We start from the raw sequence: 18,084 nt of genomic DNA on the forward strand, positions 1-18,084 counted from the left end.
ACACTTCCCTGCTTCATCATGCTGTAGGAGCTCCTGGAAATAATATTTCTTAAATGCCATGTTTAACTCCCAAAAGATGAATGTGCCTGAGTCGAGGAGAAATGAGTTTGCTTGTTTGGTCACTAACACTGTGGTTTCTCTTTAAAAATCCTTAGATGGATTTGGTTTCAAAGCTTTAATTATGCTTTTATGTTACAGTTTCCTTATTTAAGTGTCTGCTTCATGTCCATCACTCAGTACCCCCTGCCTATCTCAAAAGAGATGGATATTATTATCCTAATTGAGCAGGAGAATGCTGTGAGAATTATTAATACATAAATTAAAAAAAATTAATCTGGAAAGCACTTTAGGGTCCCTGGAGAAGCACTACCCAAACACAAAGCGTATTTAATGTTATTTTCAGTTCCCCCCATGGAGAAGATTAGAACTGGAGCAGTAGATGATTTAGCAGGTAAACTGAGGAATAGAGTGGGCGTGGCCAAATGGGCTACGACCCAGACCCTCTAGGGCACTGTGCTAGGGTCCACTTTAGGCTTTTTCTAGTTATACATATTAATGATGTTTCTGAAGAACTAACTTTCCTTTCCTTTGATGTCTTCTTGAGTCATTGCTTGTTTCAAACTTTTTTTTAAGCTTCTCATTGGTGAAGATGATTAAGATATTAAATCCTAGGACTAATAATGAAAAATCACTAGTGTGTTTTCTAGTAACCCCAGTTATGTTTTGGCTTTGTGGTTTGGCACTGCCAACTGCATTTTTTTTTTTCTTATAGTTCCCAGGTTGGAATGTGTGCATAAAAGCTTCTGTTGAAATTTCATTTTCGTTTTTCAGGGGAACCCATTCCAGCTAACCTTTACCAATGAGAAAAGTGCTTTGCATGCTTCTGTGTTACCAGGACTTTTAGGGTGTAGGCAATGCCGAGGATTCATGCTGTAGGAGGTGGCAGGAGGGTGTAAAGCCCATGTGCCAGGAATCATGGACAAATTGTTTACCAACAATACAGGGAGACACGGCTGTGGTTGTACAATAGTGGCCATTGGGAAACTTGCCACTACAGATGAGTTCCTTGGTTGTGTTTCTTAACTTTCCAGAAATTCATTTTCTTCATCTGAGAACCAGGTAATAACCATACCTGCCTCCTAATGCCACAGAGCGTATGTGAAGTTTAACTTCAAGGTTAGCATATGGCACAATGGTAACAAAAGACCATTATTGCTGAGGTCATCACCATCAGCAGAGTGACACAGATAATAAATGCTTCTCAGAGAAGAAAGAATCTCCCAAACTCCCTCTTACTCCCCAAAGCTCTAGCATGCTGCAGTCATGTTTTCAAACACTAGGACCTGTCACTCATACACACAGAACCTTGAATACTAGGAGAGTCTTTATGAAGCCATTTGGACAGCTGTGCTCCCTGTGCCCCTCTTCTGGGCTTGCAGACTTTGGAGGTGGCCTCTTTGGAGTTCTGCTTCCCGGGGTAGCGGCACCATTTGCTGGGCATCCCCACTCCTGATTCCAGTGCTGCGTCCAGAAGTGGCCCCGTTCTGCCAGGTCTGTGTGTGGGCTCCCCTTTCAGAGCAGCCTGGCTTTTCACCCAGAGGGAGCAGAACCCTTGCTGCTGGCATGTCCTTGTCAGGCTGGAAGCCTCTCCTGAGGCTCCGCAGAGATCACATGTGCTTCATCTTGATGCCACACTTAAAAATTCCTTCTTCTCATCGTAATATTAACAGTTTTTCATTGCTGAAGAGTTAGAGAATTCAGGGCCATGTGAGGAAAGTAAAGCCACCCTTAACTTTACCTTTTAGTCTTTCTTCCATGAAGTTATAGATCTAATTCTTATAATCACATGAAATACCTATTGCTCCAAACTGCTATTATTCTCCTTTTAACTTTTAATAAGTATTTTTTTCTCACAAAATAATTCATACAGATGCAAATATTATTCTATAATTATTTACATGATTATTATTCCTTGTGCAAGTAGATGAATTTACCATGCATGTGGGTGCTACATATGCATGTGTGTGTGCACATGTGCACACAAACACATATACACACATACACTCTCTCACTCACTCATATAAGGGAGTTGGAAGAAAACTCACATCTGAGGTTGTCAGTCTAGGAATAAACACTCACCATTTAGATTTTTTTGCAGGTTGCTTTTCCAATGTTGCCATCTTAACTTTTTTTGCAATTTATCACTTCTAACTGGATTCACAGACCTTTGGCTGTGCTCCTCTTTTTTAATCACTTAGATGAAATGTAAGTTTGGTTCCATGTTATGATAGGACATGAGTGCTGAACCAATCAGATAATCAATTCAGGAGCAATGTAGTTAAGGAATCAGAGTTAAATATGATCATGTTAAGAAGAATGGGTTTGGGCTGGGGCTGTAGCTCAGTGGTAGAGTCCTTGCCTTGCATATATGAGGCACTGGGTTTAATCCTCAGCACCACATAAAAGTAAATAAATAGATAATGTGTTCATCTACAACCAAACAAATAAATAAATAAAAACAAAGAAAACTGGGCTATTATGGAAAAGGTTTACTACACTTAGTGGATTTAGACATCCAGTAGAGCTGTGATCTAATTTGCATGTATATTTATTCCAGAAACATTTTAAATTATCATGTGTATAAAGCATTAATTTAACAACTTTGGGGAATGCAGTTGTGAATTAGGCTGTGTCTCTGATCTCAAGGACTACTGGGATAAAAATGTAAAAAGCTCTTTATGGCACAAAGCAAAATAGAAAGAGTTAAAGTATAAATGATATAATGGCATAAGTTCCTACAAAATGCAGGCAACTCAACGTGAAGGCAGGAAATAGTGTGAACAAAGCTAAGCTGTTGGGCAAGGCTGCATGTGTTCTCATGTCCGCAGCCCTGCATTCCAGAAAGTGGAGAAGCGTGGGAGTTGGACCAGAGAGGGGGATTGGCTGCAGGCTGCACCCTGAGCATTATGCTAAGGAGTTAGGTCTATATATTATAGGCAAGGGGGGCAGCAGGGGGCCTGAGTCAGGGCGTGCCATGGTGAGATTACATTTGATAGTGTTCCACAGAGGAAATAGAAGTAGAGAAAGCCCGTTTAGGAGACCATCCTAGTATTGTCATCATCTGAGTACCAACAGGGGACAGCCTACATGGGAGAAGGAGGGGAGGCAGAGAAGAACCAGGGGAGTCTAGTGGAGACATAATCAACTTGATTTAAAGATTGCAGCCTGAGAAAAACAAAACTAAACCAAGTTTGCTGTTTCAAGTGGAGGACAGCATTGCCACCACTGAGAGTTGACTAAGAGAACACAGGATCGAGGAACACATTTAGAGGTAGTAAGATGGTAAGTGGGGCCTGGGCCACGTGAGATTGAGAGAGCAAGAAGACATATTTGGAAAGATTCTGTGGCTCTGTTGTGAATAAAATTTGATGTTTGACTAGAGGGGTCAAGTGCACAGGTTTAGATAAATTTGGCAGTTAGTTCAGCTGAAGCAACTAAGCCGATGTGTGAACTCAAGAAACATTATATAGGTAAAAAGAAGGAAAAAATGGGACAAAACTTCTAAAATTTCTATATTGCAAACTGACAGAAAATGAGGGACATCAAAATAATAAGAAACCAATTAAAAGAGAAGAGCTCTGGAAGAGACGTATTTCAACAAAAGAGATTGGTTTTCTTCTTATCCTTTCAAATAACATTAGTTAACACGCCTGCCCTCGGCTTTTCTCATCTGACAATGGTTTTAAAAGACAGTACATGTTAAGGTGCCGTGTAAATTATCCCACTTCATGAGTGTTAGGTCTCATGACATCACAAGGATAAAGAGAGTGAAGGCGTCCAGAACGGACCAGAGCAGTGTCCGATGCTACACAGTTTCTCAATATTTATTTCCAGCTCAGTTTGTTTGGTTATTTGTAATTTAAGAAAGTGAAGTCAAAAGAGCCCATCTGCCTTCTAATTGCCCAGGAGAATACTTTCCAAGGTGCAGAGCATGTGTCCTTTGTAATACAGAAGACAGTTTTGAATTTGACAAGGACAGGAGGTAGAACCCAATCACATGGTGAGAAAGTTATCTGCCTTTGGTTTCTCTTTTAATCCTTCTGACTCATATTTAAGGAGAAAGTCTCAGTTGGGGCAAATCAAGTCTTTAACACCTAATACTAGCAAATCTCCTTTCTCAATATAATTATGCGTTGACAGTTTCCAGCTAGAATTGAGCATCATATTAACATTAAAATTACTGTGTATAATAGCTCCTTATTTGGGCAGGGGACACCAGTTTTTCAGTTATGGTAGAAATTTGAAGTTTCCTTATAAAATAAATTTTTAAACAAAAAGATACTTGATTAAAAAAAACTAACACACAATTGTACAGGTGGTTGATAGATATGACAACACTGAGAAACTGGTATTTGGAAGTTGGGAAAAGTTAAACTTTATGGAGCCTGTCTTATCTTGGCTCTGATGCATAGAATGCTGCCCTGGGTTCACCCAGGATTCGTTTTAAATGCTCACTAATATAATTCTGTGATTCTCTGAGTGATTTGTAAATAAGCTTACAAGTTCAAATTGATCAAAGTTAGCGGAAATGCTTTTCCTCTATAAGCCGTGGATATCATGTGTCAGTGGTAGGGGCCATTCCCAGAATGACATCTACATTGGGGAAAATATTAACTAGTTCATTTTCTAGTGAGGACTCGGATTCTGACCTCCTCTGTGAAAGGGAGTTGTTTCAAAAAGGAATCTCTGTTCTTGACAGGGTGATTGATTAAAATTGAAAATGAAATTGCAAATGGAAATTTGCTTGAATTTCCTGAGCTGAAAGCTTTATGCTAAAATCTCACCCTCGGCAGTTTCACTGTCGTAACACCTAATCAATGTATAAAGTCCATGAATTTTGTTCCTTGGTGTAAGCTCATAGGTACTAAGTCCTTATCCTCAAAAAGAAATCTTCATCCATCTATTTACTAATATCTGTCCATCTCTTAAAAACTTGTTCTCTCAAGAAAAGGAAGAGTAGGTGAAATATTTTCTAACTGGTTGAAAGTTCTTCTAAGTATTATTGTGAATAAAAGTTAATCTGAATCCTCAGTAACTCTTGAACAGAGAAACGTACCACCTGTTGGAATATAGGAACATGGTGATCTTCACCCTCAAAAATATAGCAAAGGATCAGGCAAAAAAAAAAAAGTAGAGATGCCTAGGGGTAGAAAAAATCCACACAGCCTCCAGGTCTGAAAATCTTGTTTGGTACTACATTTAAAAACTTTCCATATGAGCAATTCTTCTTGGTGAATGAATGAAAGGAAGCTTTGGCCTCTTTAAACACACTATACCACTAAATGACACTGTGAGTCCTCCCTGTTATTTTAGAGGAACATTTTATAGATGACCAGGATAACCTTGTGTAAACAATTTAACCTTTTGAAAATTCTGTTTTCACATCTGAAAAAAAGGCATAAAAATACACCATTATCCTGATGAAATTAGCATTTGTAGGTAAAGTCCCTAGGATTGGGACTGAATAAGTGTTAGTTCCCAAACTTGATCTAACACCTTCTGCAGAGTTGAGATTAGCATACACTTGATTTTGAAAGATCATCTTTTACTATCCTTCAAAACCTCTTTCCTCTGCTATTCTATATGCATGATTAAATTTGATTTCTTAGTTTCTATACTTATAGATTACAAGAGCAGATTAGAAGTTTTAAAGAATACCAGGAGGAAAAAGATAAAGGAATGGAATAAAAATCGAAATAATTTCACATTCATATCCATTGGGAAGCACCTAGGGTACAAATGCAGCCCTTCATACTTCATCGGCACTTAGAGCTTTTCTGTATTACCGCAAGATATAATACTGGGTATTCCAAACGATGATCTTGGTTTATCAAGGTTAAGTTGAATTACATGTACTTTGCATGTTTCAGAGAGCGTAAATGCATTTTGGAGGAATTTCAATGAGAAAAGAACAAAGTTCTAAGACAGCATTTCTTGTGCTTTCATGGGTAAATCCTTAGCTGTCTGAAACACTGTGCTGTGGGAATGGACTCAGTCTCCAAGAGTCCCTCATGCCAGGGCCTCCTGGAAGTATCTTCTGTGTATCTTCTGCAAATAAGTTCTGACTCCAAATATTCTATGGAAGAGGATAAGGCATTTCTCCCCCACCCCTACAACAGCTTTATTGAGGTAGAACTGAAGTACAATAAAATGCACATATTTGAACATGCAATCTTATCAGTTTTGACATGTATGTAACCAATACAATCAACATAAAAAGCATTTTCATCACTTTTTAAAAATCTGAAATCATGCAGATTGTGCTTCCTGCATGATTTATTACATTAGAAATCAATCACATTAAGATATGGAGAATCCCACCTCTACATGTTGACTATTTCAAAATTAAATGGCACATTTATAAATATCTCAGATGTCAAGGAAGAAAGCACAAAGAAAATAAAAATAAAGTGCTTTGAACTAAGTGATGATAAAAGCTTAAGATATCAGGATCTCTGGGATGAAACAGTACTCAGATGAACATTTTTTTTAATATACCTAATTTTCAATTCTCCGGTATTTTTAACTACTCTAATGCTCTGAAGACACATTAACCACTAAAAATATATTAAAACATTTATATAGGGGCACACTTCTTTTGTCCCTAGATCCAACTTGGCTTAATATTGTCACATCCTATCTTTATTTTTTATATTTTACACTTAGTGAATTTTTCAGATGAACATTTATAACTCCAAGTACTTGTATCAGGAAGAGGATAGAACTATCAAATTATTTTCAAATTATGTAGTGGGAAGGAAAAAATAAGAGTAGGATCAGAAATATATGAAATAGAGAAGAAATAATACAGCTAGAATTTGATAAAAAAAGCAATTCTAATCAAGAACATAAAAATTAATATCAATGGAAAGGAAGTTATTGAAATAATCCTACAGATGCTAAAAATATATTATGGTAATATGACAATTGTATACCAACATATGTGACAGCTTATATAACATGGTCTATATTAGAGAAGGATCCATGTGCTGCAGAGAAGACAATGTATTCAGTTATTGATGGATGAAATATACTATATGTCTGTTAAGTCTAAACTATCAGTTGCATTTTTTATTTCTATAGCTTCTTTATTTAGTTTTTGTTTGGAGGAGGATAAGGCATTTCTAATTCCTAGGTTAAGGTGATTTTTATCCTGATGCCCTTTCTTTGCATTTCAAGGAGTATTTGATAGAAATGACTTGTGAACTTTAAGAAAAGCAACTTTCTCCCATTCTTTCCCCAGGACCTGGCATTAGGGCAGCTTACCGAGGGGGGTACCCAGGAGTTGCTGGTAGTTCAACCACACTGGAAAAATTTGTGAAATTCCTAGAAACCTGGGGGTCATGGGTTCCAGATCACCAGATGTAAATCTCATCCTTCTAAAGTGTTTGTGAAGCCATTAGACTATTCTGGGCTTTCCTATTTGGCTATTCTTGTTGTCACATGTGATTCTTTGGCTAAACACTTGAACTGAGCCTGTTTTGCCCCTTTAAAGTGTCCCTAGGAGTGGGCAATTGCTGACCCGAGAGAGAGAGAGAGAGAGAGAGAGAGAGAGAGAGAGAGAGAGAGAGAGAGAGAGCGCATGTAGAATCCAGCACCATCAAATTCAACCAAATACCAGGGCTGGATTTTTCAAAGAACCAGATAATGCCTGTTTTATGGCCATTAATAACATTTTAGTTATATAAACAGAGATAAGAGTAATAAAAAATAAATTCAGCTTTATAGGCTAATCTGATTGCCAACAGAGTTCAGAAATGAACTTTCTCGTTGTGCACATGGCATTGCCTAATGGACCAGTGACCATTCTGCAGCCCTCTCCCCAAACTTCCATTTCCCTTTTATGGAGAGTCCTTAGTTCTGCCAGATCCGCAAGCTATTCCAGGGAGGCAGATTCTTTGGTTTCCCTTTTAAAGCTCTTTGATTGTGCCTCTGGTAGTTAATGCACCAAATGGTCTTCAGGGGCATTTCCTATGTGTGCTCTGCAGCTAATCAGGGTGCCTGGGCCTACTGTTTTCCTACCTCTGTGTTTTCCACATGTTTAAGGGCTCAGTTCAAACACCAGTCTCATCAATTTTGGAGAGGCGTAGCAGAGCTCTGATTTGAGTGTCTGTTTCGAACAGAGATTTTCCAAAGGATATCCTGTAGCAGATAAATCATTTCATTAGGCCAGGTTCCCTTTTCAAACCAGGAAGCACAGTGCCTGCCATGTAGGAAAACCCAGATAATGTTGTTATGGCTGTGCTCAGAGCACTTGTAAATATTGTTGTCAGTGTCTTTTATACAAGTTCCATCAAGATTGTGTTTAAACATTGACAGGTTAATTATGTGTTTTAAAGCTTTGTTTATGGACAGCTGATAGGGAAGCCGTGATATGAGTCCTTTGCATGTGGCAATGACCATCTTCTTCCCACAATGTCTCCTCCAGTTGATCACTCCTCATGCCATCCGTGTGCAGACACCTCCGCGGCACATCCCTGGAGTTGTGGAAGTCACATTGTCCTATAAATCCAAGCAGTTCTGCAAAGGGACACCGGGCAGATTCATTTACACAGGTAAGAACTGCTGTGCATGGGGACAACAGGGCTGTCTTGGCCTGTGTGGTCTTTCACTTTCTCTCATAAGCACAAGTGTGTGTGTGTGTGTGTGTGTGTGTATGTTTAAATCTAGTTTCCGTTAAGACCTACTTTCTTTCCCCATTTCACCAGATGTATGACCAGATGAGATACTTTGATTATTATTAAAGAATTCATCTGGGTGTCTACGTTGAAATAACTGGTTGGATATCTAAAGCACAGCATGAGGAATAAAAGGAAGAGTAGTTGCTAGACAATGCTGAGGTCTCTCTGGAGGTTAAGCCAACTACTAGGGTTTGCTTGCTTATGGAGCAGAAGGTGTTCTTTTTAACTCTCTTCTAGCTTGCTTGTAGTATTTGTATTAAATACAGTTAGTAGTTTTCATGTTTAATTCTGGGCTGGTGCCTTTTTCCCCAGTCAACTGCATTTTGTACTCCCAAACCAGCCTTGGCACAAGGACCTGCCTTGTGGTAATAAGCTAGGGTTACAGGGTGAATATGAATTTCCTCCCATCACATGCAGGGAACCAGGCAGGATCTGGAAAGGCAGGAAGTGGAAATGCACCCAGTGCATAGTCTGAGTGCTCCCCCCCCCCCCCCCCCCCCCCCCCCCCCCGCTCCCTGCCATATTGTAGTGTGCAAACCAAACACCCAGGGATCTTTTTTAACAGTTGGGATTCTGCTGGAGTAGGTCTGGGCAGAACCTGAGACTCCTCTTTGCTTACAGCTTGAAAACAAGAGCACACTGCAGGTCAAAGGACCCCATGTGGAGTAGTAAAGTTTGGGGGCCCTCTGCTCAGTATCAGTCATTCCTAGCTAGCTTTCTCCACAGGCTGGTTTCAGGTCTTGTCTACTCTGCGAAGGACCTCAAGGCCAGAGTACGTACAGAGGGGAAGCTTTCACACAAAGAGATTCCAGAGAAGTAAAGGAATAACTGTGTTAACACATCCTAATTATAACCATACAATTAAATGGACAGATTTTATTTTGCCCTGACATTTGCCTTAAAGCATCTTTCCCATGTATTTTAATACTAGAAGCAAAACCAAACGTGTATCTTAGTCAGTCTCTTTCTCTCAAAATTATAAAAACAATTAATGCATCCTGACCCTTGGAAATGCCTCCCAGCCCTTTAAACAAAATGCAGGTTTGGTGCCTGCCTGACGATTAGTTTTAGTTAATTGAAAATTATAGGATTGACCCAAGAGGAAAATTTTGTTTGCACTCCAATCACTTTTACAAATTAAGGAAAATTACCACAATTTTGTTTAGCTAAGGTTTCATACTGAGTTCAAGAAATTAGCTCAGCTATCCCAACAAAGTCAGCACTTTGTTAGTGAGCACTTGAAAAAATAATAGTCTATCTGGAGTTTTGTGGTGTATACAAACGAAGCATAGAGAAAGCTATGATGCTTTATAGAAGTAGGCCAAGTGTTTTTAATTAGGCTCATTGGTTCAGCGTAAGTTTTGAAGAACAATCAAACTAGCAGATTAGCTGTTTCTTTTAAAGCTAGGATTTCTTGCCATTCATTTTTCCCATGAGAACTTCCACATAGCACTATTTTTTTTTTTTACAAGCCTCATTATGGGTCTGCAGGAAAAGGACCAATTGAAATTTCTGATACTGTAACATTCCCCACCATCATTCCAATGGATGGGAGTTTTTCACAATGTTCCTCACTGAACTCGGTGTTCTGGAACATATTACAAAACCACAGAGGCCAATGTTTTCTCTGAGGAGTTTGGACTCCGTTTTTGGCCGAAAACATTTTAGTCCTTGCTGGCTGCTTATTTACTCTGCTATTAAGAACAAGAAAAGGAGAAGAAAAAGAAGAAAATGCTTGTGTAGTGGGAGGTACAGGAGGCAATCAGCCATGGTTTCCGCTTTGGTGACAATGTCCCTGCCCATTAATGGTTCCATTTTGTGGTCAGGTCTCATTTAGAAGAAATTATTTTTAATCAGTGTTCAACAAAATATCCCCTAGAGCCACCTGGCCGTAAAAGTTAAAAAAAAAGTCATCCCCATTAAATTACTTAAGTTCTCAAAAGAAAATAGCTAGGGACCCATCATTATTTGGAATTTTTTTTTTAACCATTAAAAAAATTACCGTCAATTTAAAGAAATCACATCCGGGAAAACCTGTATCAGACTGGAAGTAAGATCAAAGATAAAAGCAGTAGATTTGCAAATCTAAGAAAGGAGTGAAGAGAAAGAATGATAATTTGGTGTGTGTAAATGTGAGTCCATGTGTGGGAAACTTAAAATGGGAAAAGAGGTCCCAGCGGTCCTGCTTGAAATGGTGGGCAAGGCACAAGAAAACTTAGTTTTCTAAGTATTCTAGGGAGAGCCTCATGTTACCCTGTGTTGGAAAATAAAGATTTGAAGAAACTGGCACAAACACTTCCTCACCACAATAGTTGGCTGTTAACGGTTTCTGTGACATATCCTCATTTCTAACAAAAGCAATCTCTGTTAATTGGTGAAGCGGCACATGGGCCTCATAATCATTAGCATTAAAGGCTTTTGCCGAGGGACCCTTGTTCAGGGCTGGGGCTACTGTCCCCTGTGATTTACTCAGTTTACCTCTCTGCCTGTCACCACTTACTAGTGAAGGCATGGAGAGGGGCTCGTAAAACCTTTCTGTTCTTTGTATCCAAACAACTGCTCAGGTCCTTGTAAATGTACAGCACCCCTCCTCTGTCCACCCACAGAAGTTCACACTTCATTTTCTTTAATATCCATAGTATTTCAAGATGTGAGCCTTGATTTTCTGAATTGGGTGAGCTAACCCTCTTGTTTCTTAGCAGGATGTCACTTGGAATTTTTCCCTTTAAAAAAAATAGCACCCCCAATTAAGGGAGTCTTGCAGCTTTCAAAGTGTTTAAGAGAAAGCTTGAGTTTATATAGATATGGAAGGTTCTAAAAATCTATACTTAAAAAAAAAAAAAAAGCAAATCACCCAGACAGCATCCTGATCTACTCTATGCAAATAAAGGTAGACTTTTGGGGAGGGTGGAGAGAATTTGACTACAGGCTGCCCCCCCCCCCATGGAAGGATGGGGAGAACAGCCTCTATCATTGGCCCTTCAGATCAGAGTCACACAAGGAAGTCTTGTCTTCCAGATGTACGATGCTCTGATGCTCTTATGTTTGTAGTTTTGATGGAACAAAAGCTGAATAGCACATTCCAGAATTTACTTTATTGTGTTGTTACTCTTAGACAAGGACATAAAAGCCCTTTCTAATCACAGGATTATTTTTCAAGTTCTAGGATCATGTGTCTGACCTGTCTGGCCCCAAATCTACCATACCTTCACTGCCACGTGTGGGTCTCCCTAATACCTTCAACATTCTCACAGCTGATTTTCTTGCACTTGTTAAATCCTTAAGCAACTTGCATCTCTTACAATCATGATCTCTTCCACTAAGCCCTGAATGTCCTTGAATGCTGATACAAGATACTTAGAAGCTTTTCAGTGCTCCTTCAAGGTCCTTAGAATTGGTTTTCCTGATAAGAAGTGGCCAAATCTAATTGCAGGTTTTGCCTTCATTCTAGTTACTTCCCCATGGAAGAGACCTCTATGGGGAAAAGGTGAGTGGAAGAGTGGTCCACAGGATGGTGCTTGAGGAGCTTAAGTATGCTCTGTGAGCTCTGCATTACCTGCTGACCTCAAACTTGGAGTAGTCTCCATTAATGATCATCTAACGGCCCAGATGTATAATTAGGACACCACTCAGATCCTTTCCACCACCCAGTGTCCCATTTCAAACATTTTCCACCCAACTTCCAACTAATCCAAGCCTTTGCATAACAGTCTCAGAATTTACCTTGAAATAAAAATTCTTCCTGGGAATACCTTCTGGTTGTTCCCTGTGCCCAGAATAACCCCACATATCTCACCCGCACACAGTACACTGCTGTGTGTGAGGAGGGGTCATTTTGGCCCAAATTGTTCTATGGTCCTCGCTGACTTTTATGACTTTCAAGTTTTCCTTTCCTTCTTCTTCTTCTTCTTCGTGCTACTTCCTTTATATTTTGATCTGTGTATATGTGCTTTGTTTTATCCTTCATCCCCTCCTCCATTTGTCCCTCTCCTTCTATCCTCTCTTTTTTCCCCCTCTTCCCATCATTTCCTTCCTCACTTTCAAGAAGACAGAACAGCATAGTGATGGGTGTTTGGGTTCAAGATGGTGGATATAGGTTGAAGTCTTGTCTTTATCAGTTACTGGAGAGGTATTCTTGAGACACTGTATGATGGTTCTGAACCATAGTCACCTCATCTTTATAAGAGGATAAAAATAACTTGCTAAGGTTGTTTTTAGGATCAGGAAATTTTACGTATGGCACCTAGAAGGAGTCCAGATACTGGTAGTTTCTACTAACAAATAAATGGTGGTTACTCTTTTTACTTATTCATTCCTTTGCTGCTGACTCTCTACATAAGTTGTTTATTATCACCATCTTCCTAGAGGTCTAAGAAATGTCCTTTAGAATTTATAATAATAGAATTATAGACATCAGCAAATTAAAGAAACAAATAACACTAATCAACCTCAAATTTACAAGGCAAAGTGTGAAATATCACACTTTGTATATCAAGAAAAAAGGTTTATAAATGTAAATATAACTGTTTGGTTATATATTACTGTATTTTCTGTTTCAATAACAAAACAACTGAAATTTCTTACTTACTTATAAAGAAAAGAGGTTTATTCAGCTCACAGTTTTGGAGATTGAAAGTGCAAAATCAAATGATCCCATTTGTTTGGCTTCTGGTAAGGCCTGTTGGCAGCATCACAACATGGCGGACGGCATAGTAGCGGGAGCATATGTAAGAGCATTACATGACAAGACAAGAAGCCAGAGGGATTCAGGGGTTAGGCTCACTCTTTTTGTAATGGCTCACTCTTATCATGATCCCAAAAGAATTACATTAATCCCATGTAAGTGTTGTGCCCCTAATGACCTAATTACCTTCCACTAAGTGCCACTTCTTTGTAGAGTCACATTGGGTGCCAAGCTTTCAGTACATGAATCCTTTGGAGGACCAACCATGTACAAACCATAGATCATAACAAATATTTGCTTGGGAATGGCATCCAACAATAAATATTTTTTGATAAGTCAGCCATGATTTGATTTGAAAACTTCTCTGGTGTATAGATTTTTTTTTTCAGTAACAAAACATGCCTATTTTTCTGTTTTCATCTCAAATGTGGACCTCTCCTCTAGAGGCAACAGTACTTCAGGTGCAGCCATCCCCAGCCCACTTCAGGCGTTCAGGTTACAATCAGCTTCAGCTCCCAGTTCAAGAGGTTGCAGGCCAGAAAGCTCTCTGCTTAGTTCTTGGGAACCTCCTCCACATAATGGAAGCTGCCACTTGGGAATGAACAAAGTGATCAGTGTTAAGGGAGAAGTGGAGAGTTAGAGCCTAATGAATCTCCTGCTTTTTAGCTTTTTCTTACACTGATTCATTGCCAAATTAAGCTTCTGAAAAGCCACTTTCTTATCATTGCCCTGCAGAGAAACCTTCCTTGTTTGCTCACTGTGTGTCAGATATAGTCCAAAGCTCTGCACTTGGCATTCACAGTGCACTCCACTCTGGGAGCTGTATTTTCTCAGCTCCATTCAAGCCTGTCTCCTTACTGTGCCTCAAGCTCACTCCATAGTCAGCTACTTTGAACATATTAATTCCCCTTTGCACAAGTGCAGTTCAAACTCTTTCCTCTGAGCATTCCCTGGCCACTGTGGTGTAGTGGAGAACATTTGGCCAAGAGCAGAGGCCTGAGTTCTAGCTCCAGATTTTCTCTTGACTGGCTACAAGACTTACAACAAGTTGCATTTGTACTCTGGACTCCAGTTTCTACATTGTAAAATGAGCCAATTGGACTAAGTGACTTTGATATTCCCTGTGGTTTGTCTTGATTGACAGGAAGAGTAACTGTCGTTGGATCTCTTTTGTTCCATGTTCATCACCACTTCCTTATGCCCATAGCTCCCTTGTTCTGTTCTTAGGTAGAAAAATCAGAAAAAGTGATGCACTAACTTCATGAAGAAAGAAATACCCCTCCCCAATATTACACCCCTTTTACATTATGTTGAAGCAAGTTGACTCAGTGTCTTACTCACAATAGATGTTTTCTAATAATTGATTGACATATTGCCCAGGATCAATGGGTCCTCATTGATTTTTGTGCTCTGGATGACACAGGATGTAAATAAGAGCTGTTAATTAAGAATCTATCCCTTTTCACTTGACATTTTCATGCACAGAACCTAGTAGTTGGGATTTCTGTTAATGAACAAATGGGATTAGATTTATACTATAAATATTCTTCATTTTCTCATCTGTAGACATATTTTAATAGTACTTTTATTTAAGGAGCAAATAGTCAATATAAGTAATTCAATCCTGACAGTTCCTGATCCAGTATGAATGTTCCCCCCAAATAAACCCATATGTGAAAAACTGAGTGTTATTTCCATTGAAAATTCAAATAAATGATCACTAGAGCACACTCAGATATTATATCAACTTTCATGATTAAAACATTATTTCTTTTTTTTTTAATTTTTTATTGTTGGCTGTTCAAAACATTACATAGTTCTTGATATATCATATTTCACACTTTGATTCAAGTGGGTTATGAACTCCCATTTTTACCCCATATACAGATTGCAGAATCACATCAGTTACACATCCATTGATTTACATATTGCCATACTAGTGTCTGTTGTGTTCTGCTGCCTTTCCTATCCTCTACTATCCCCCCTCCCCTCCCCTCCCCTCCCCTCTTCTCTCTCTACCCCCTCTACTGTCATTCATTTGTCCCCCTTGTATTATTTTTCCCTTTCCCCTCACTACCTCTTGTATGTACTTTTGTATAACCCTGAGGGTCTCCTTCCATTTCCATGCGATTTCCCTTCTCTCTCCCTTTCCTTCCCACCTCTCATCCCTGTTTAATGTTAATCTTCTTCTCATGCTCTTCGACCCTACTCTGTTCTTAGTTACTCTCCTTATATCAAAGAAGACATTTGGCATTTGTTTTTTAGGGATTGGCTAGCTTCACTTAGCATAATCTGCTCTAATGCCATCCATTTCCCTGCAAATTCTATGATTTTGTCATTTTTTAATGCAGAGTAATACTCCATTGTGTATAAATGCCACATTTATTAAAACATTATTTCTTTTTTGGTATTAGTGTAGGAAGCAGAGTCCTGGGTTTTAGTTCTGATCTTACCACTGCCTTTATTCATTTACCTCAGGAATGTCCGCAGATTGCTTGTTCTCTTCTAGGCAATGTTCCAAACCAGTTCTTATCAACATCCTCAAATGGCATTCAGTAAACCAGACACAGTTCTGTTTTCATTGATCTTATAGTCTAAGAGTAAACGTGGATCTTTTAAAAAATTAATTAAAATTAATTAATTAATTTGTTCTAATTTGTTCTACATGACAGCAGAATGCATTTTAATTCATTATACACAAATGGAGCACAATTTTTCATTTTCTGGTTGTACGCAAAGTAGAGCACACCATTTGTGTCTTCATACATGTACTTAGGGTAACGATGTCCATCTCAATGTAGCATCTTTTCTACCCTAAATCACCCTCCCTTTTCCTCCCTCCCTCCTCTCTTTTGTCCTATTCAAAGTTCCTCCATTCCTACCGGGAACATGGATCTTAGTAAGTTTATTATTTTAGACCTGAAAAGAGTCCAGAGACACAAGAACATAGTTTCAGATAAGCTCATGATGAAGAAACTGTAAAGGGCCAATTAGAGAGATCTCTCCCTCAGGAAAACTTGTGTATACTGAAGTTTGAAGGATGATGAACAGTTAGCAAGGGTTGAAGTAGGATGGGGTCCAGGGAAACTGAGTGTTCCAGAAGGTGGAACCTGCAAGGAGGCACTGAGTGGGAGCAATGTGGCATCTTGAAGGATTATGAGAAATCTAGCTAGGCTGAAGCATCAAAGGGAGGAGGAGAATCTTGAGGGAGAAGGTTGAAGACGTGGGCAGGGAGAAGTACCTGGAGAAGAGTTTGGTGGTTATCTTTAGAGTAAGGGACAGTTCTTTCATTGTTTGTAATGATACTGCAAGACATCTGGACATGACCATATCTACATTTCAGAAGTAAAACAACTCTGGCCAGCTGGAACAGTGGAGATGAGTGGATGTTGGAAGACCTCTTAGGAGGTCATCATAGTTAGTCCAAAAAAGAGATTCAGCAGCTTCAATTAAGGTGGTAATGGATGGAGATGGAAGTTAAGAGAATTCCAGAGGAAGAAATGACATTGAGATGCATTCAATGTAGGAGGGAGATGAGGGAGACAAAGAGTTTAAGGCCACCAGATTTTTGTCTTCCTCAGCTTGACATGGTGGGGCCATCTCTCTTGAGCTTCCCAAGGGCCTTGTGATTATCCATGAGAGAATGGGCATAAAAATGTTTTGCAGAGGGTGACATTCTACACATATGTTAATTGTTATGAAGACAGGCCTAAGCAAGCTCAGGAAGAGTGGGGGGAGAGGAAGGCAAGAATGTGTTTTCTTTTTTTTATCAGATTGTTTTCACTTAGGATTCTGCTGAAAGAGGGCTTCGTAATGAACACTTGACTAGTAGTACTGCCTTCACGGTGTCCTAATTGGAAAAGACCCAGTAAGAAAAAAAATTTTACAGGCTGTTCCTCTCCGTATGTTTTTAACATGACTCCAAATGAGCCATTTACACACAAAGGAAAGAATTCAAGGCAGAGGGAATGTTTATTCTTTCTGCTTTTGTGATACAAAGAATGGGTACTAGTCTTCCTCTCCACTGAAAGGAGTTTTGCTTTGTTTTGTTTTTAACAAAATGTGATCTTAAATTTTCAGATCTGATGTACATTTTGATGTTCTCAGTGATTCTGAGTCTGCTGGCACTTACACGGTTAAACACTTGGTACCATAGTGGGCACACTGACTGCAACCAAAATCACTAAAAGTAACCATTGCACTTCAGTGACATCTATAAAATGCAAGCCATTTCTGCAAAGAATAAAGCCTGTCTGAAGGAAGCATGTTATTTTGCATATTTTATGTATACACTTTCCAAGAATTACGACCTTTCTTTCCTATTTGGAGTGGAGTATAATCAGGGCTTGAGTAGCTAGTGTAACAGGATCATTAAAAGGGATATTTTCACTGACATTAGAGGTCTAAATGGCCACGAGGCCCTATATACAACCTTGGCTTTCTTCCGTCTACCCAGAGTTAATAAGTGATAAGGCCGGGAGAGAGATAAATCACAGAAATCCCTGTCCAAAGAAAACATATTGACTACAGCCAAGCAAATAACAGACCATAAGGAACAATCCCATTTATCATTCATGTAATAGGGACATAAAGTATTTCCTACCCATGAAACCGTATAGGAGTAAAAGGCAGATAAGCTGCCCAATCTAAGGCATGTGA

At 39.1% G+C, this 18,084-nt stretch overlaps 1 protein-coding gene across 8 annotated transcripts in view; it reads left to right on the forward strand.

The window, feature by feature from the left end:
* Nucleotides 1-18,084, forward strand: part of Ebf1 (EBF transcription factor 1) — a 379,326-nt gene that overhangs the window by 289,354 nt on the left and 71,888 nt on the right. For all 8 annotated transcript variants that reach the window (XM_046462212.2, XM_046462213.2, XM_046462214.2 and 5 more), the window contains exon 10: nt 8,489-8,615. In XM_046462212.2, coding sequence (XP_046318168.1) covers nt 8,489-8,615 — 127 coding nt within the window. The remainder of the gene's footprint in view (nt 1-8,488; nt 8,616-18,084) is intronic.

This window comes from Marmota monax, unplaced genomic scaffold (genome assembly GCF_021218885.2).
Source record: "Marmota monax isolate L192 unplaced genomic scaffold, Marmota_monax_Labrador192_F-V1.1 WCK01_AAM20220418_F8-fsc00236, whole genome shotgun sequence".
Taxonomy (NCBI): domain Eukaryota; kingdom Metazoa; phylum Chordata; class Mammalia; order Rodentia; family Sciuridae; genus Marmota; species Marmota monax.